This window comes from Geospiza fortis, unplaced genomic scaffold, assembly GCF_000277835.1.
Source record: "Geospiza fortis unplaced genomic scaffold, GeoFor_1.0 scaffold244, whole genome shotgun sequence".
Lineage (NCBI taxonomy): Eukaryota > Metazoa > Chordata > Aves > Passeriformes > Thraupidae > Geospiza > Geospiza fortis.
In genome coordinates this window covers 631,292-652,736 of record NW_005054370.1, presented here as the reverse complement: position 1 = coordinate 652,736, position 21,445 = coordinate 631,292, and the positions used below count along the sequence as shown (strand labels likewise).

Sequence of the window (21,445 nt, the reverse complement as noted above, 5' to 3'; positions counted from 1 at the left end):
ATTAGCAATCATATTGATATATTAATAAAACAATATGTTAATATTAAAGTATTGCTATAATAATAACTGGAAATATTAATATATTAATGTTATGCTAAATATAGGTATATTAAAATCTTAAATGGGACAAAAAACAAAATTATATCAAATATATATCAAATATATATTTTTTATCATAAATATTTCCGCTCAGGAATGCAGCTTTCTGCCCACGCTGAGTTTCTGGTTTGGCATATATCACTTTTGGGGGAGCCTAATTTCAGTTTAACAAATGTGAATGGTCAAAAGTGAGCTTTGTGTTCTGTGGTCACAACTGGAGCCCAAAGAAAATGCTGCCAATGGAACTTACCAAAACAAAACTGCTGCATCATTTTACTTTGGTCACCCACCCAAGAAAGGGAGAATTAAAAGAGGAAAGGGAGAAATGAATCCTGTAGAAGTCTTCTGGCATTTGGGCTCTGCTTTTCTGGTTCTCTCCATTTATAATACCAGTTTTAATTTAAATGAAACATTTTGGTGAGCACTAGAAATGCTTCTACAGTCAGAGACGGGGTCAAGAGTTAAAAAGCAGTCATTAAAACATTTATTAAAAAAGGCTGAACTTCAAAACTGTGGAAGATCCTACCCAGACCCCTCCATCGAGATATCTGGAAGGAAAGTAGTAAATAAGTAGTAAATAAGTTGTAAATAAGTAAATAACAGTCAAACCACATGCTTGGCAGAGGGAACAGCTCTAAAACCAAAGCCATGCTAATGCTGGAGGAGTAAAATCTGCCAAGTTTGTTCCAGCTTGTTTTGGCCAATCTCTCTCTGAGGTGCTGTTAGTCTTTCCTTGTGCATTCCTGTTAGGATCTTGAATTCAGCTCCTGAATTCTTAACTAGAACCAAACATGATTCCATCCAAACAAAGCAAGGGAGATTCCTGAAGCTAAATGTGGTGTGTCCAAAAACACAGCCTGTCAGAGACAGTTCATTGTGTGCTCCTGCAAGCCAGGGATCTCCGTCAAACTCACAGCCTTCTACCTCTGTTATTCTTTTAAATATCAGCCTGACATTTGAGAAGCACAGGGCTGCCTCTTGCAAGAAGGCACTGCAGAGTAATTATTCTTGGGTACACTGAGCCCATCTTTCAAAAATCTGCAAGAATGGAGCAGGTGAATTAACTCTAATGTAAAAGGGGAGGCAGAACAGCAGCGCTGACATGTGCAGAGGGGACACCTGAACCCACAGAGGCAGCAGCAGCTCCTGTGCCAGGCTCCCACAGCCCCTCCCTGGCTGGCAGCATCCCCCAGCACTGCACTGCTCAAAATCCCAGCCACCCCACAGGTTTAAATCAAACTTCTCCTTTTTCTTTGTAACAGATGGGTTTTTTCTTTCATTTAACACCATAGAAGGCAATGTTTTACAGAAATGGCTTTGCTGTAAAATCAGCTGGAGCTCCACATTTTGAAAACAGCTTCCTGCCCCTGGCAGTGTCCAGGTTAAGGGGTGGTAGCAGGAGCATTTGAGGGGTCTGCAGCCCCTGCCTGCCCTGTTCCCTGCAGCCAAATACATTTATTTACCTTCCTTCACCTCAGCTGCTGCTGGGGGCTCAGAGGCTTCTTCCCCAAAAGCTCTGGTGCTGTTGATAGCACAGGCAGGCTTAGAACAAATCAGTGAATGAAAACCAGGAGGGATTTCCCAGGGTTTGGTGCTTGTGATGCTGGTCACAAGGGTTCTTGGGATGAAGAAAGAGATGAGATCTTTGACTTCATGATCAGAAGGCTTGATTTATTATTTTATGACATATATATGCTACATTATACTATACTACAAAGAAAAAGCAGGAAAGCTTTTCAGAAGCTGCTAACTTAAAAATAGAAAAGTAAAGAATGATAACAAACTCTGCTCTCTCAGACACAGTCTGAGAGAGCTCTCAGTTCTAGATTGGCTATTATTTCTAAATATTGAAGATGAGCTAATCTAGACTGACCTGTTGCATTCTACAGCAGCAGATAACCTATTGTTTATGTCTAGTTCTGAACTTCTCAGCTTCAGCAGGGAAAATCTTAAGAGAAGAGTTTTCATAAAAGAAATGTCTGTGACAGGTGTTGGAGCCTGCCACAGTGCTGGAGTGAGCACAGGGATTCACTGCAACAGGGCAGCTCAGAATCCTGGATCCTGCTAGAAAATGACCTCAGGGGGATCACTTGTGCTGCTGTCCATTGCCTAGAAAATGGCAATGCTGTTTCCAGTGCCTGTGGAAATTTTAAGGTCACATTTTAAGGCGTCACTGTTGTGTGTGACAGGTTTTGAGGTCACTGGGTGAGAGATGCTGTGTGTGAAGGGGAAAAGGTCTCCTTGTAGGGGTAACTTGGGGTTCAGGGTAGCTGTCCATGGTCAGACAGAGAAATGTGTGTAAACCAGAACCTCTCTGCCTTTGATTTATGGCAGTGGGCAGTGAAGATGCTCCTTCACCCCTGCCCTGGCAGCTGTGTCTGGCTGGAATGAGCCTCCTGATACAAACACCAGCATTTCAGTGCACCAGGATCATAATTCTGCATTTCAGTGCACCAGGATCATAAATGCAGGGCCACTAATGAAGGAAGGAATGATGCATCTGACTCCATCTTATCAGAAGGCTAATTGATTGCTTTATGATACTATATTAAAGAATACAGAAAGGATACTTAGAGACGGCTAAAGAGATAATAATGAAAACTTGTGACTCTTTTCAGACTCCCAACACAGCTTGGCCCTGATTGGCCAAAGAGTGAAAACAACTCACAGCAGAATCCAATGGAACAATCACCTGTGGGTAAACAATCCCCAAACACATTCCATGCGAGCACAACACAGGAGAAGCAAATGAGATAAGAATTGTTTTCATTTTTTCTGAGGCCTCTCTTGCTGCCTTTCAGCTTCCCAGGAGAAAATCCCTGGGTGAAGGGATCATGTTCAAGGAATGTCAATGCCACCAGCACCCTCCTTAAAGCCCTTCCTTGCGGGGAGACAACAGGAGATGGGCAGGGAAGCAAAATCTCTCCTTTTTCTCCTGGGAGCCTCACGCCCACATTATGGGCTGGGATCAGTGCAGGTAAGGACACGTTACCCATGCAGAGGAGGCTGCACAGACAGAATTATCCCAACACTCATTACTGGCTGCTAAACACAGCAGAACCTCCCTGTCACTTTGCTGCTGCCATCCTTTTAGAATGATTAAATCTGTCGAGGAACCTCTGCCTGCCTGAGGCACAGCACAATTAATTCCCAACAAGAGAAGCAGAGGAAATCACAACCAACTAACTTTGCTTGGCTGCTTTCGTGTGTTGGGGTTTTTTTTAATACAAAGGCGAGTTTCTTATGGAAAATGTCCCTCAAAATTCAAAGCATTGCTTCAATCCTTGCAGCAGCTTCTCTTAGGCCAGAAGAGAAAGTGAAGCTCCACATCCTGTGGTGCCCAGTGTTAAAGCTCCTTGCAGATCTCATTTAAGTGGGGAGGGACGGAGCACCACTTGGGCTCTTACCTCCATCCATATAGGAGAATATTTTCTCTCCTGAGGATGTGTGCTTTGGGGTATTTAGTATCTATCTCTGTTATGCAGGAAAAAAAAAAAAACAACAAAAAAAAACCCCACAACCACAACAAGTTTTGGGTTTAGTCCAAATTTTTTTAAATAAAAATTTTTTAAAGAAAAATCTTTAAATCTGTAATTTCATGGTATGGGGAAGGTGTTTGTATCCCCCAATTCCAGTTCTTGTGTTCACAGTCTCAGGTGTGGGGAGAAGGGCTGGGACAGCCACACCCCCTGCAAAACACAGAGGTGAAATCCCTGATGTGTCACCCTGAATTACTCAGTGATGAGAGCACAGAGAAATGGCTTCAGGCTGAGAGGAGCCTGAGGAAGGCAATGCTGCATCACCTCACTGACCACAGGCAGATTTATCTCCTTTGCACTTCCAAAGTGACAAATGGTCAAAGCCTCCAAGAGGTTGTGGCTCCTCCAATCCTTTAGGAAGGAAGGAAGAGTCTGTTCTGAACCTCATCCTTCCCAACATGCTTCAGAACAAAGTAAATTTATTTTTCTGCAAGAGAGAAGACATTGGAACAAGCCAGATCTTGTATCTCTGGCAGCACACCAGTCTTTTGTAAAGGCATCCTCGAACTTCTTCTACCTTGCTTTCAGTTCAAATGCTGCAAAAAAAAAAGGAAAGTAATTTTTAAACGGGTTTTTCAGGGCAAACTTTGTAAGTTAAATGCTGCAGAACACAAGAGTCATCAAAGCAGGTTGATTTTAAAACCTGACAACCTTGACAGCCTCCTTGCAGCAGTGCAGAGCCATGTCAGTTCTGCTGTTACCCGTGGTTACAAAACTGGTGAATGAAATGAAATGAAATTAAATGAAAAGAAATAGAATCCAAACCTGCCCAGAGTTGCAGCTCTCACACAGGCAGGACAAATGACCTGATGGTAACTCCTGGAGTACTCCACTGGCTCCTCAATTGAATATTTTGTCAAAGTGCTCTAAATTAACAGAACTCACCCATTCTGAGTCTGGGCTGCTGAGAAGATGAAGTTCCTGGTGGGCTCTACATTATTTTAAATATCCCCTTTTTTTTAAACAAGAGGACAAAGCTTAAGGCAGATCTCCAAGACATCCTGTGATTTCAGGTAGAGAAGTGTTATGGGATATTCTCTCATTGCCCCAGAGGAAAAAGAATCAAGATAAAGTGTGAGCTAGAATTCATCTTTTCAGTCAGTAATGTCTTCTAAATTAATAAGGCAGAAGCAGCTGCTTTAGCAAAACAATTAAACAGTGTCACATATTTTCTGAAAAATCCTTTTGCTAGGATTTTTTCTCCTGAGAAGCTGAGAGGCCTCAGAAATGAAATGTAACCAATGATTATCTGCTGCTGTGGAATGCAACAGGTGCATCTGTGATTGGCCTCATGTGGTTGTTTCTAATTAATGGCCAATCACAGTCCAGCTGTCTCAGACTCTCTGGTCAGTCACAAAATTTTATTATCATTCCATTCCTTTTCCTTTCAAGCCTTCTGATGAAATCCTTTCTTCTATTCTTTTAGAATAATTTTTAGTATATCATTTTCTTTTAATATAATATATATCATAAAATAATAAATCAGCCTTCTGAAACGTGGAGTCAAGATTCTCATCTCTTCCCTCATGCTGAAAACCCACAAACACCACCACAAAACAGCACCTCAATAAAGCAGTGACTTCCCACTGGCCATCTCCACACACTGCCTCTGTCCCCCTGGGTTTTCTGCTGGATTTTGGGGCTGCTGTGCTGACAAGAGGATGGCAGCAATGCTGTCAGGATCCTTCCTCCCTGTTAAGTGTCCCAGAGCATCTCCCCATGGCACTGCTTTCCCACCAACCTCCTTTCTTTACCCAAGAAGCTACAAAAAATCAGCAGCTCCTGGCAGCAGAGGATGGCTGGAGAAGGGCTGCAGGCTGATCTCAACCCCCAGGATGAGGTGAATTGTCTCTAAACAGCATTTCAGACTCTGCTTGTAAATGGATCCCACCCTCTGCTGAAGTCCCTGGAACAGCAGCTCCTTTTCCCTTTCCCCATCCTGTGCATCCCTGTGATTTCAATCTGTCATTTGGGGTGTCACACCTTGCCATTCAGCACTCAGTGTCACCCAGGTCTAGCATCTGCTCCTTCCCAGCCCCTCTTCATCTGCTCCTTCCCCTCACCTGCAATGAGTCCCACAAGGAGCCCAAATATCCCTTCCCAACCCCACCATGGGGACTTTCCTTCCTCCACCACCTCCTTGGGGTGTCCAGATCTGTCCTCCCCATCCTAGCTGCTGAGAGCCACAGCAAACCCTCCAGCCCCAGCAAACCCCAAATCCCCTCCTGGGGTGGTCCCCACCACCCACCTGGGGCTGGGGCACACCGGGGTCTCCTCATCTGGGGTTTGTGCAGTCAGAATTCCTGTAAGCAGCAGTTTTATTGTCTCTTCCCAACATAAACTGGACAAATTGATGGAGCCCAGGCTCTGAGGATAAACACCATCCCCAGTGTTTAGAGAAGCTGTCTCCAGGAGGAGACAGGGCTGACACCCTGGGAGCTCCTGGGGGACACGTCCCTGGCAGGAACCTTCCCCTGCTCTCAGGGGGGAGAAATCCTAGGAAAACCTCAAGATTATAACAACCTGAAAGTTGTTTTGCTGAAATACAGAGGGTTTGTGGCACCTGAGGCTGTTGCACAAATTCTTGCCAAGGACTGGCTCCAGCCCAGAGGGAGCGCCCAGCTCCAACACGCCCATGTTGCAAAACCTTCATTTTTATGGAGTTTTCATATTTCTGATTAGTTTCAGCTTTTTAGCTGTTTAGGAATGGTAAATCCTCCTGTGATTAGGAAGCATTCTTGGCTATTATCTCTAAAAAGAGCTTCAGTATTTGCAGTCAGGCTCATACTCATGAAGGAGACTGGGATTAGATAAGCTCATTAAGCCAAGCATTCTTTCCACACCTGTGTTCTTCCCAACAAAATAATAATTTTTCAGTTTCAAGGCTGTTAATTGAGAGGCAGATTTTACTTGTCACACTGATGCAAACATGAACCCCTGGCATGCTCCATGACTAAAGCTGGCTCAGATGTGCTGTCCTCCCCTTCCAGGGCCATGGACACAACTGGAAAACCCATGTCTGTATCTGAGTGATCCAGTCTGGTGTAGCTGGACTACTCAGAATGCACCCAGCAAGCAGGTGCTGCTATTAGAGAACTGGAATTTTATTAATTTAAAAGATTTGGAATATCCTTTGTCTCCTCTGCAGGACAAACAAGCCCTCAGCAGCTCATGGGAGGAAGCTGTGGATGTCTAGAGCAGGAGTGACTGAACCTTCTCCCAGCCCCACATCCATCCCCAGCCAGAAGGAAATAAAAGCAGGGCTCACTAACCCTGATATCTGCTTTTCAAGCTAATTGATTGACTCATTCCCTCAGTTTCATTCATTATAAACAAGGCTTTAAGGCTCAAATATTTCTGGTTTTTTGTTCTGTCTATATGGTCTAACAAGAGGCCTTGGCAGCTCCTGATGACCCTGTCATATTTGTAAATTTAACACAGAAACCTTTACCAGTGCACCACAATTACAGAATTATTACACCTCCCACTCCAGGGGAGCTGGGCCATCAAACATCTTCATTTCTGCCTTGCCCAGATCCTGCAAATCACAAACCTGGCCTGACCAGAGGACAGAATCATTAATTTAGACCTGAACATCTCAGAAATATCTTCCTGTACAACTCAGCTATGGAAAGGTTTTTGATTACTGCCCTTTTGTGCATGCCTTGTGGCTGAAGTATTTCATTTAAGGAGAATGATTAGGAAGAGGACAAGTTTTAGCAGTCTGCTCCAAAGCCTTAAGTAAAAAATTAGCAACAGACTCAAAACGTGTTTAACTTGCATTGAAGGTGATAATTTTTGCAGCACTGGAATTCACTGACTCACCTCCATGCTAAAGGCATTAAAAAAACCAAAGTCAAGAGGTCTCAAGTTGCTGACAGCTGGGCACTGCTCCAGGTGGGCACAGAATTCCTGAGAAATCCACAGGAATCCTCAGGTCTTGTGCTGCTGCTGAGGTAGAGAAAGGAGATTTTTCCTGCTCGTGGTCTAAAGGGATCAAAACCTCCATCAAAATGTGTCCCTAGAAAGGGAAAAGAGGCAGGGGGAGGACTGGATCTCCAGGTACTGAGGAGCAGGTGCAGATTCCCTACAGCCCCATTAAAAGATTAATAAATTCATTTTTTTTCCTGTTTTTTCTTACAACTCCAAAACCCACAGATTTTCAACCCTTTTTTTTTCCCCCAAAGGGAAACTTTCTGTACACTTCTGTACATTTATTAATTCAGTTTCGATTTCTTCTTGGATTATTTCTTATTTACAGGTCTAAATTCTATCCAGTTCCAGAAAAGGTGCAACAGAAACAAGCTGTGTGTGGAGGACACCATCACTTAAAAAATGCCCATTTGATAATTGCAGAAGAAAGCATAACCCATCATTTTTAAATAGGTGGATGTGGCATCACTTAACTTATTTTAGCATATTCGCTGTTCATTATTAATTCAAGCAGAGGATGGACAGGATAAATAGCTGAAACAAGTGGTTATCAAGAGGCCCTATTGAAAATTTTGTAAAACCCACAAATTTTCAAACCTTTTTTTTTTTTTGTCCCAAAGGGAAACTTTCTGTACACTTCTGTATATTTATTAATTTAGTTTTAATTTCTTCTTAGACTATTTCTTATTTACAAGTCTAAATTCTGTCCAGTTCCAGAAAAGGTGCAACAGAAACAAGCTGTGTGTGGAGGACACCATCACTTAAAAAATGCCCATTTGATACACAAGATAAATGCAGAAGAAAGCATAATCCATCATTTTTAAATAGGTGGATGCAGCATCACTTAACTTATTTTAGCATATTCACTGTTCATTATTAGTTCAAGCAGAGGATGGACAGGATAAATAGCTGAAACAAATGAAAATTTTGTAAAAGGTTTGAACAGGAAGGGCTTTGCTGCCTGAAAGCTCTCAGTTTCCACCTGTCTGATCTAACGAAACAATAAAGCAGAGTGAGGAGGAGGAGAAAATGTCAGTTCCAAGTGACACAGACATGTCAGTGTGGGAGAAATCTCCTGTAGCTGCTCTCTGCCTGACATAATCTGAAATTTGCCTTCCCCCCCTGCTTGGCTGGCTTCTGTAAAATTGCTTTTTCCCTACTAGTCAAGGTTTATTTTGATCATGTTCATCCCTGTGGAAAGGAATGACTCTCAAATTAATTCCTATTTTCCTTTAATATAAAAAAACCCAAGAAAACACACATTTATGGCCCGTAGCAAAGTAGAAATAATCCAAGATCACTTCTGTCATTTCTTTTGTGTTGAGAAGTGTGGGGACTAAATGGGCTCAGAGTTTGTCTTCTTTCAGAGCAGCTTTTTAAGTTTTGATTCACCTGGTAAAACCTTCTTTTTACAAGGTTATTCAGTGAACCACAATTAAAACCCCATTATGCAGGGAGGACTCCCAGAACACGTCTGCTCTTCAGGAACATAAATCAGAAATAAACACAATTCCCAGCTCGAGGGAATGGAAGAAACCACCCCCCTGAGCCAAGACATGCAGAATGACTCCATTAGGAGCTGCCTCTGTTTATTCCCACAAGATTTAATGGTCTGGCTGGCAAGTTCATATGCTGAGGAGGTCACCTCCAAGGTAGGAATCCACGCAGAGACCTTCCCCTGGCAGGGAGAAGCTCTCTCAAAAGAAAACAGCAAGATTTTTGTTCTGTGGAGTCAGCAGCAAAGTGTCCAGGCACCTATATAAACAGCTTAAACGAATTGTATAAACTGAGGAATGAGACAAACCCTCAAGGTGTCTGAACAGCAAAATCGTGGCTCAGGAACTCGGTGTCTTTTTGGGGGGTGGAGGGGCTGCTGTGGTTTGTTAATTAAAGAACAGGAAGGGTATCCATGTCTAAAATGAGATTTTTTTTGCGCTCACTGGAGGACTATTCCAAGAAATTCCCTGGAACACGGAACATGAACACTCCACAAATCTCAGCTTCTCCCTATAAATAGAATATTTCCTTCAGAAAGGGGAAGGTTTCAGTGCAGCTCATTCGGAACAATCAGTCTGACCTGGCAGCTCGTGGATTCACCCACCATGGGTTCCTTGGACAGCCTCAGGGTTATTCAGCAGCAAACCAAGGTATTTTTAATTAGATGCATCTCAATACTACAAAAAGAAAGCAGATGGTACTTCCAGGCTGCTTTATTGATTCCAGAGTAAGAATTACTCAATTATTCAAGGCATTTCTTGTGGTCCCAAGGTCTGACTCACTCTCTCTGGTCTCTGTTGCAAAATTGCCTCCTCCTTGTCCAGGAGGTATCAGGAAACACAAGAATACTCAATAATGCTCACCTTGTCCTTATTTCAGCTTTACAGGAAAACAGGCAAGATGGAAAGAAATATTTCTGAAATAATCGGGCTAAACATGGACAATGCCTCTGCTAGAAGAAAAACAGGAGTATTTGGGAAAAAACCAAATGCTGAGGAATGAAAAATCTCCAAAATATTGAGTTAGAAATAAGTCTAATAAATATTAATTAGAGATTAATTAAATTCATATTAATGAAATTTAATTAAATGCAATTTAATAGCAATAGTAATATTTAACACTAGTGTTTATTAATATTAAATATAAATATCAATACTTAATCATAATACTCAATGCTATTAAATACTATTTAATTTAATACAATTTAATAATTATTTATTGTTTAAAATACTATTAATACTATTAATTAATACTATTAATACTATTAAATACTATTTCATAATAATACTTTTATTTAATGAAAATACTATTTAATACTATTAATAAATATTAATAAAATTAAAAAAATTCCTATTAATAAATATTAATAGAAAGTCATAAAAATTTACCCTTTTTACGATTATTTCTAAAAATTAATTTTACAATTAATACCCCATGTTAGCTAAAAGGATCAGAGGAAAAAGCCAGCTCCTCTGCAGTGCTAGCAAGCCAGTCAGTGAATAAATAATGCCCTGAGCTCTGTCCCCTGGTCAGTACTTGGGACAGAAGTGGGAAGTGAAATGAATGATCTGAGGGGAGATGATGGACACACTCAAAAGATGTGTACTTGGCAAACTGGACATTTTTTATTTCCTTTGCACAGCCCACCCTGAAAAACTTTAGCCCAAAGCCAGCAGCACTCACAGAAGATAAAAAATGGCCACTTTTTTTTATTTTTGGGGATAAATTAACAACCAGGAAAAGAAAGCTGAAAGCAGGGCTCAGCCAAGGATGTAAAATGAACTTTCAGCTTCCTGAGGATGCTCCCAAGCCCCCGAGCAAGGCAGAGCTGCAGCTCTCAGGGTGCTCCCAAGGAGCAGAGGGCACTCAGGATTCCCACCCTCCAGGAGAAGCCTCAGCTGCATTTCCCAGGCTGAGACAATCCACGTGTGCCAGAGCCACCTGGGGCTCACAAAGGAAATAACTCTTCTGCTGCTCCTGCAATGTGTGCTTGGATTTCCACTAAAGACTGAAAAAAGGGAGCTGGGATTTTATTTTATTTTTTTATTTTTAAAATTTTATTTTTAAATTTCTATTTTATTTTTTAAAATTTTATTTTATTTATTTTTATTTTATGTTTCTTTTTCATTTGGAGAAGGTAGATGGGTTCTATTTATTCTTCCCCGCTCAAAGAGCACTGACCTCCAGCAGCATTTCCTGGTTTTAGAATTTAGAGTTTAGTTAGACAAGACAAAAGTATTGCACAGAGCTCTGCATGGGCAGCTTAGAGAGAACCAAATCCTCTGCAAACACTGTGCAAGGATATCTGGGTGGAGAAGGAACACCAGGAACTCTTACATTAAAAACAATAGAATCTTTTTTTACTGGATAAAGGAGAGCTGTGAGGGAGCAATTCAATACCAAGAAATGCAATTGAAGAAACAAAACCAGATTTCCTTAGTCACAGTGATCATCAATGCCTTTTCAGCTGTTTTATTTCAATGTGCACATTATTAGGTGCTACAGCCTCCTAAAGCACCCAGCTGCTGACCTTAAAAATAAGACATGAAGTTGAATTTCTGCTATAAATCCAAATTTAAATCTTTTTGTAAATTTGGTATCCTCGTACACATTTCTGGACTTGAAACTGAGATGGAGTACAGAATATTTCAGGTGGATGATACACGTATCATTTCAGGATTATACATATTCAGGAAAATCTCAACAGAAATGTATCTTCCTAAACCTTCAGTTGACTTACAAGGAATTCAAAGCTGTAATGATTCCACAACTGCTTACACAATAAAAATGTTATCCATGAGGAATGCCAAGAAGTCCACCTAGAGTTCCTAGAAACACAGGGAATTTAAAAAAATTAAATTGAATGCATGCTACAGGACTGAAAGGTAGGTGTACACTAAAAACCTAATGTGACCACAAAACCTGTCAATTTTTCAAAAGTTCCTGATATTCCACAAAACATTTGAATGGAAATATGGTTTTAAAAGTAGCACAGCTTCACAGAAGTCCTCAGGAGGCTTCACTCAGTCTCACTGCAGGGAGTCAAATCTGGCTTGCTCTCCTGCTGCATTTTCTATTTTACTCTGGGACTTTTCCCACCAGCAGCCTTTCCCTTTCCTTTCAAGTGATTTCCTTCCCAAGTACAACCCAGCATTCCCAGACACTGGTAACAAGTCTGCTTCCAGGTGCAAAGCTGTAATTTTACCATCAGGACTGGGCCCCAATTCCCACTGCACAAGCTCTGACCTTTCTTGACTTTGTTTTAACTCTTCAGAAAGGTCCTCACACAGCTGGGACACATCCAGCCACGTTCTGACATCACCTCTGCTCAATTCAGAGCACTTCTCTGCAGCAATTTGGCATCAGATTGATGCTACTTTAATATTTCTTCATCACTTGAAGAAATCCTGCCCTTGGAGCAGTCAGAGTTCTAAAAATCAGAGCCCTGCAGTTCCCAGTAGCAACAGGCAGCTGAGCCTCCAAAAGGACAGAAATTAATCTGTTTCAAGTTCAGAGTTACATGCCATTACCTGGAGAGACTCTTAATAAAAAGTTATTCAGGGTATTTAAGTGGCCTAAAATAAATTCAAGCAAGTTCGTTCTTATTAAGCAGTGAATTCAAATTCCACTCTGCCCCAGGAACATTCTGCAATTACTGCTTCCTGCTGGAGGCCACCTTCAGAAACTTTTAGATTGCACTTTATTTCCTCATTTGCCATTTAAATCTCCCTAGATTTAGGCATTGCTTTTAGTAGTCTGGATATTGAAGCTCTAAACAGAAGAATCTCAGTGGCACTAAAACATACAAAATATTTGGTTTTTTTCCAAAGAAGAGCTCTCCTACCATGCACAGTGCACAATTTCCCAAATTACAGGTGAGAAGTTTGGTCACCGTATTGCCCAAATTACTGAGGCTTAAAGAGTCCAAAAGACAAGAACCAGCTTGATTTTATTTCTGAACATCCCTCAGTTCCCAGCAGGAGATGCACCATGAGCTGCAGTTATTACAGGACACAGAATCTTCAGAAGATGAAAACCCAAGAGGAGATGAGCTGAGATTTCCCCATGGGCTGAGATGATCTTGTTGAGCAGGATCTGACAGAGGGCAGCTCCAAAGTGCCACTCACAGCTGGCATGTCAGGAGTAAACCAGCAAACACATTCATGTTCAGATTCCTATCAGGTATCTGGCAGGGAAAAGCTCTGCATTTAAATCTCATTTAAATCTACATTTGAATCAAGCTCAATCCAGTAAAGCTGCTGGTGATCTTGGTCTGCCTTCACACAGACTTCAAACATGGTGTAATGCAAATTCCTTGGAATAAACAGGCTTTCAGACAAGTATTTCAATATGAAACCCAAGTGACTTTAATATTTCCTTGCATCCAGCCAATTTAACAATTCTCCCTTGTTAGTACAGATAAGGAAGACTTTTTCAGGTTTCAGAACAAAGAAATAAAATTAGAGGACTAATCTGGCTGGTGTGCCCAATTAGAGCCCTCACAAGTCCAAGTGTCCTCTTATTCCTCTTTATATTGATCTTCACTGTAATTCCCCCCAGTAATTATTATTTCCACAGAAGGGTACATTACAAAGTCCAAACCGTATGCATAAAATTAAAAAAATCAAAGCACATTCCCAGATTTTCAGTGTTTCACAGAAATTATACATCCAGAAATTATACACCCAGGTAATAAACCAGATCAATGTGGTTATTTCAGAATTTGATTGAGGAAAAAAATAAATTAGGTGTTTCTACCGTTTATTTATCAACCTCCTGACCACAGAAATCTTTGACTGCAGTAAAAACGTTAAAGTATTTGGCAGGATCATGCAAGTGTTTGCACACAGCTCCTCTTGGAAGTCCCTGCAATTTAATATTCAGGGCTCTCATTAACAGAAAAGAGAAATCAAAAAATAGCTACTGAGACACTTCCTGAATTATGAACCAGTAGTAATTAAATTTTAAAAAAAGTTCAAGGCCCAGGGTATTCAAAAAAAGTTCAAGGCCCCACGGATCCCACACTCAGAGAATCCATCCCTCTCAAAAGAAGGTGTGTTCTAGACAGTAACATTCAATTAACTCAGGTCTCAATTAACTTAGGCTCAATTAAATGAGGTCAGACTTTCTACACCACGTTAGTAATGAAGAGACTGAAGAAGTGAACAGGTAAGAGCAGCCTGGGGAGTCACATCAAGGCATGGCCCAAAAGATTGTTTGGATGTTTCAAACTGAAGAATTTAAAAAAAATACTTTAAAAATGAAGAGCCCACTTTCTCTTCTTTGTGAAGCCCATTCTTGCTTCTTTGTGGACTCCATCCTCTTTTTTTTTTGTGGAGCCCATTCTTGCTTCTTTGTGGAGCCCATTCTTGATTCTTTGTGGAGCCCATCCTCTCTTCTTTGTGAAGCCCATTCTCTCTTTTTTGTGAAGCCCATCCTCTCTTCTTTGTGGAGCCAATCCCTCTTTTTTGTGGAGCCCATTCCCTCTTCTTTGTGTACTCCATCCTCTCTTTTTTGTGGAGCCCATTCTCTCTTGTTTGTGGATCCCATCCTCTCTTCTTTGCAGCCTGTCCCCGTGGCATATGAAGTCAAACCGTTTTCAGAATGCAACAAATTTAGGATGTTCCTTGAGCCACCATTTACAATATTTATGGAAAAGGAGCTGTGAAAACAAAGTGTGTGACAGCTGTTCCCACAGCTGGGCGGTTCTGATTGCATGTGATGTTCCAAGAGCTCCTTCTCCTGTCTCCTCTCCCTGCAGGTTGCTGTCCCTGCAGAGCTGCTGTGGCGGGGCACTCAGGGATGCCCTGGGACCCCGGGGTCCCCGATGCCGTGCTGGGGGTCGCAGCTGAAGGAGATGGTGATGGCAAAGCGAGTGCCCCAGCTCACCCTCTCCACCCGGTGCAGGTTCTCGGAGCCCGAGGTGAAAAACGACACCCGGCCTGCAAAGACAAAAATTTAACCCTTCAGTGGCGTTTGCCAGCAGCTCAGCTCTCCCTCCACAGCTCTGCTGTTCTCCAGTGACCTGGGAGCCCACAGGCGATCACAGACAAACTGTGCAGCTTACACTGCACCCTGACAGCTTTTAAATCTTTAAAACTCACATTAACCCTTCATGCCATGAGCTTACACTGCACCCTGACAGCTTTTAACCCTCTCAAACATACATTAACCCTTCATGCTATGAGCTTACACTGCACCCTGACAGCTTTTAACCCTTTCAAACATACATTCATCCTTCGTGCCACAAAGCTGGACATGCAATCCTATCATCACAGTGGGTAATAATTAGCATTGATTCACAGAAGGCTGATCAATCTCTATTAAGAAACCCATTGCTTTTATGGACAGTTATGATACAGGTAGAATTGATTGGTCCTCCAATGAAACCACCAGTAGCTAATTAAGAAACCACCCTTTGGTACACAAATCTCCATAACACATTCCACCTGTTCACAACAACAGGTGCAGCAAGTTAAGATTAGAATTGTTTCTCATTCTTTTCTCTGATCTTCTCACAGACTTACTCGGGCAATGCCTGGGAAAGTTGTGTGTTTCTCTCTGTGGCCAGAGAGCTGCTGCCACAGAATCCCACCAAAGCTACTTCTTTATAAAAGGCAAGAATGTGGCAGCCAGTCCTTAGCTGCCTCAAAAACAAAAAAGTGTAACTCTAGTGACTGCCAGCAAATTGTACTGATTTCCTCCCTGCTCCCCTTCTAGTCCTGGCTCTGATTTTAGACCAAAGGAGGAGGAAGCACCACAGAGGTGGCAAAAAGCCTTCAGTGACAAAACCTCAGCAGGTTTCCAAGCAGCTGTGGCAGATGTCAGCATGGCACCAAGTGTTTGCTATCACTTTCTGTGCCTGCTCTGATCACTCCCACTCAGGCAAGTCACAGTCACAAATTCATTCTCCTTAGAAAGAACCACTCCATCCATGCATTGGCTTGGCATTTCTTTTACAGATACAAGTGCTCAGTGGTGTGCCTGCCCCAAGCCTTGACCATCACCACCCTGCCTGGGGACGCTCTGGGCCTCAGGTGGCACCAGGTGAGATGGAAATGCAGAGACTTTGATGCTGACAGCAGAGCACACTACCATTCCTCCCAGTGAGACTGCAGAATGGAGCTCTCTGCATTCCCACATGAATAAACTCTTCTGAGAATGTACAGGTTTGATGTTGGATGTCCAGCAGGTAACTCTGAACTGACACAGCTCCGTGGGACTGCTCCAGGTCTCCTGAGGAAGCCAAAATTTCACACCTGCACAGCACGAGGTTTTCCTGCTCAGGCTTTCCCCCCACTGTTCATATTTGAGTTTGTTTAAAAGCTGAAGCCTGCCCGAAGTCTGCACAACATCATGAGCTATTCCAACCCTTACTCCACCTCCTCAGCTGAAATAGGCACCAGGCACATCACTGGGTTTCTCTTCTGAAAGGGACCCCAAAGATCCAGAAGTTCCTTTGCTTGCATCCTCCTGAGCAGCACATGGGGGATTTGGACAAACCTGGACTGGCTTTATGGGGCTGGGTTTACCCACCAATCCCTGAGTCCCTTTCATGTTCAGCTGCAGCACACATCTAATTCTCAGAGTGCACTTCAGAGTCTTTCATAACAATTTCACCCCTTCTGTGCCTGCACCTCAATAATGGGTGGATTCAGACATGGAGAGAACAGATCCATTTGTGGGCACAGCTCGTTCCCACCTTGCTGTCCTGCTTTTCTGGATGAAAAGTAAATGAAGGCAATGTGCTCCTGTCCCACCAGTGATGCAATGAACAGTGCTGCCCTCAAGGATTCCATACAAAACCCCTCTGTCATGAGGTTTTTCCCCTTTTACACTGTATTGCAACTTCATTAAAGTACATTATTATTGGTCCCTCACCTGCTTACCCAAAGCTTTGCCTTAAACTGACTTTCAAGCTGTTTTGTTTGATCTCAGACTAGAAGTAGTAGTAATTCACAGCTAGACAAAGTTCAGCGTGTTAAGCCAGTTAAATTCATTTTTTTTGGCTATACTGAATGTCTTTTAAGTTCTTTCTTTAATAAATATGTCTTCATATATATGGTATCAGTGTGCTCCCATATGCATCAGCTGGGGTCTCTGGGTAACTGAACAAGGCTATAGTAAGTTTTCAAAGATGCTTTTTCCTCACTGGGGAAGAATTTCTTTTAAACTTACTTCCTTTACAATATTTTTGAAGCAAAGCCACACTCTTTAGCGTCCACAGTACATTATTTTTATGAGTAGAAATGTTCAAAAAGAGGATAGAGAATGTTAATCCCATCTAATCTGTGTCCCTGCTCTCCTCCCTGGACACCAGGGAAGGGAGGCAAAGCAGGGCTGAGGGAATGGGAAGGGCCTCAGCCCCATCCACTGCCCCATGGCTGGGGGCACTGGGAACACTGAGCTGCTGCTCAGAGGGAAGCAAGGGAGCTGGGGGTGCTCAGCCTGGAGAAAAGGAGACTCAGGGCTGCCCCCATCACTCTGCACAGCTCCTGAAAGGTGCCTGTGCTCAGCTCAGCTTGGGCTCTTTCTCCAGGCAGCACTGACAGAACCAGAGCACACAGCCTCCAGCTGCACCAAGGGAAATACAGGTTGGAAATTAGGAAAAAAAGTTTTACAGAAAGGGTGATAAAGTTCTGGAATGGCTGCCCGGGGAGGTGGTGGAGTCCCCATCCCTGGGTGTGTTTAACAAAGCCTGGATGTGGCACTGGGTGCCAGGGTTTGGGTGAGGTGTTGGGGCTGGGTTGGACTCGATGATCCTGAAGGTCTCTTCCAACTCAGTGATTCTGTAAATTCTGTGAATTCCTGAAGGTCTCTTCCAACCCTGTCATTCTGTGAATTCTGTGATTCTGTGAAGCAACTCCTCTGTCTGGTTAAAGGGAAGCAGGAACAGTTTATTTGGCACCACAGATCTTTCATCTCATGCACTGACAGCTTCCACTCTCTGCCTAACATTTATCAGCTCTAAATGTTCCTCAGGAAAGAAGGACAAACTGCATCTCAGCTGCTGAGTGACAGCCAGACAGAAGCATTGCCAGGGAAAATGCACAACAGTTGTCTTCTCATCCTCTGCATCTGTTTAGGATTAATCACCAATTCATTCTCATGTAGAGTGTCCAAGAAACCCCATCATATCATTAGGCAAATAAACTGGTGACAATGTTTTCTGCAAGCATACAATAAAATTTATACAACTAATTCAATGACTTATTTTAAAATGATGAATTGGGAGAATTTAAGTGCTTTAAGCAAATCCCACAAAAGGAACCTGGACTGCAACAGATTCTCCTTTTCCTACCACTCTTTGCTATCACCTCACCAGTCCCTGGCACAATTTGTGATAAGTTTTGCAATCACTAAGAATTGCTGTCCTTTGCATGGCTGGTGCTTACTGCAGCTGCTAATGCTGCCTCCATTTGTTCCTCACCAGGACTGACAGCTACTTCTGTGGATTTTTTAAAAATTATTCTCAGCTTTCAGCTGATATTGATTTAACTTCAAGATGTGCTGCAGGTTTTTACTGATTGGAGCACAACTGAAGCTGGAATTGGCAGATTATCATGATGTAGACTGAATCTAGAGGATGTGGATGGAATACAGAGGAAGATGAGAGTGACTGTATGGGGGTGTTCCCAAATATCTCATACTTTCAAATCAAATATTTTACACTTCCAGAAACACTGAGAATACACTAAGTTTGAGATTTAAGAGTCACACTGCACTCTCCAATGTACAGAATTCATTTTGCCCCACAGATTAGTTTCTCCCAGGAACACACAGAATTGATTGTGACCTTTCCTTCTGCCTTTGTATAATAAATTACTTGTATGAAGAACAAATTGCCTTGTAAGTTGAAAAGAAGTGCAGCAAAGCTGACCTTCAAAGCAAGAAATGCACATGCAAATAAAGAACACAGAACCAGAAGTGGGATTTCATTCCAACAGCATCTACACTTGATGATCAAGTGAAGTCTGGGACCTGCCTAATATTGCCAGACCCCAAATTCACACAAGACTCTACAAAATAAAGACATTTTAAAATATGAATATTCATTGATAAGAATAAATAGTCAATAAAATATGAACTTTAAACACTGACAAGTTTAGCAGCAGAAGAAAGAATACCAATTTTGTGATTGAAAAAGGAAAGCCTTGATGTTTGCCATTTATTCTTATTCCTCCTTATATCTTGCAGATTACTAAAACATGTCTCACACCAGCAAGAAGAGTGAATATTGAAAGGGCTTTGTTTTGAAGGGCCTCATTTTCAAAATGTTGCTCTGTTTCTTACAGTCTCACAAACAGAGGCAATCCTGGTACAAAGAGGTGGAAAAATCCCAGTATGACAATTTTGGAAATTTTGAATTCCACATATATTTAAAAGGAACAGATTCTACTTTAGATCTGTTCCTTTGTCACAAAAAAAATTTATTTTCAAAGTTGTATATCACTTGGCATTAAGAATTTTCTTCCTCATGGTACAGTGAGTTTCTTGTGGCAGAGAGAGGTCCTGACTGATGTCAAAAGACAAATATTCACTTCTGAAGCCCATCAGAGCACAAGAAAGATGTGTTCCTTCATGCCACATCTGGTTATGAATCAGCCAAAGGTCTGTACACTTGAACTGCTGCTGACTTGTTCATTTCTGTTAAAAAAAATAATCTAAAGAGCCTCAATGTTAATAAATCACAATTCCTTCTTAAAGCTAATGTTTTCTAACAACCAAACTAGGGGATGTTAAAGATCATCCTATAAATTAGAGAGTTGTTCAGTCAGCTATGTGAGAGTCAGGACTTAAAAGACTTCTTAGGTAATCTGCAAGTGATATGCACTGAGGGAAGTGAAAAGCATTTTAATTCAGGCTCCACTGCTGGCAGAACAGTTCTCCCTGTGCCCAGCTGCCACTGATCCTCAGCAGTGCAGTGCTGCAAATGCACCTGCAGCAGCAGTGGGACTTGCCAAGGCAGCACTTTCAAACACAGGACATCCCACAATGGTTTAATTGCTTTTTCTTGGATTTCCAACTGCTGCTTTTCTGCTCTGCTGCATCACTAACAATGCCTTTCTGCTCCCCACTGACACTTGAACAAATTGCTGCTCACAGGAAAAGAAACCTGCTTATTTTGGCACTCAGAATCAGGTCCCCAAAAATGCAGGCTAAGTGAGACAAGTACCAGGTTTTAGGAGTGCAGTGGCATTAGCAGTACAGAAAAGTAAATTAGTTGTCAAGCATGAAAACTGAACCAGTGATTATGACAGTCATCCCTAGAAAAGCCTGGAGCACCTAAATGAGAAGCATGAAAGCTCATCAACATGTGGTTTTAAAAGTGGAGTTGGAGTGGCAAGAGAAGCACAAAGGATCAAAAGAAGCGTAAAACAAAACAAACAAAGGAAAGCCAAAAAGACAGAAGGAGAGAAAAAACATTGCAGAGGGACATTATGAACATAAAAAATACATCAACTTGTACCAGCAACAGAAAACAGCCTGGGGTCATTCCTTCAGAAACCACATTTTATCAGCAGGAGGAAAAATAAGTGCAAATGCCTTCACATTGTGCTTCACCTCTCAAGCTTTTCTGCTTTGCTCACAGGATGTCAGTGGGGATTGTGCACCAGGGGCTGTGACACAATCAGAGGAGCCCTGACAACTGTGATAAAAGAGATGTGTTAAGAAAGTGTAATTAATTTTCCCCTGTGTCCATGAGGGACAGCTGTGCTGTTTCTGGTGCATTGTTTTGTTTCAGAAGGGGAGTCCTGTGGCACACACTGCCCATACAATCCCCTGGCAAAGGGACGGCCAAAAAGAAAATTCTGGATTTCATCAGCTTCCCCTTCTTCCCCCAAAACAACATCAAGAGCAAAGACCTTGCAGCAGAAAACCTGACAATGAATAGATGGGGCTGAATGGAAGCAATTTCACAGTTAGAGACTTTTGGAAATTAAGTCAGGGGCATGTTGCACACTGCAGCCAGGCTGAGTGAGACAGCTCTCCTCACACACCTAGAAATCAGTTGTGACTTCTACAGCTATAAAGATCTCATAATCTTAGAATTGCATCTGAAAAACAGTTTCATGTGTTCCCTTTCAAAATACTGGCAGCAGCATTTTGCAAAAGATGAAGCTTTCAGTTTAGGGTTTACTTCCAATCATAAAAGATAAAATAATCAAACACCCAGTTCTTGATAGCAAACCCAGGTAATCTCAGAGTTTATCTAAAGCAGCATCACTGCAGGTGAGTGGATCACTGTGATCCAGAATTCAAAGAACACCCATCCCAATCTGCAGGCAGCAATAATCTGAAGTCAGTTCTGCTTGGGGTAACAACTGTCAGCAGACAATTACTGAGGCTCTTTAAATGAGTAAATTTCCATCTTT

At 42.1% G+C, this 21,445-nt stretch overlaps 1 protein-coding gene across 1 annotated transcript in view; it reads right to left on the bottom strand.

The window, feature by feature from the left end:
* Positions 1–13,411: 13,411 nt before the first annotated feature.
* Positions 13,412–21,445, bottom strand: part of OGFOD3 (2-oxoglutarate and iron dependent oxygenase domain containing 3) — a gene marked incomplete at its 5' end in the record, with an annotated part of 30,970 nt that continues 22,936 nt past the window's right edge. Inside the window, one exon of the mRNA XM_031059904.1 lies at positions 13,412–15,010. Within this exon, the coding sequence (XP_030915764.1) occupies positions 14,865–15,010 (146 nt within the window). The remainder of the gene's footprint in view (positions 15,011–21,445) is intronic.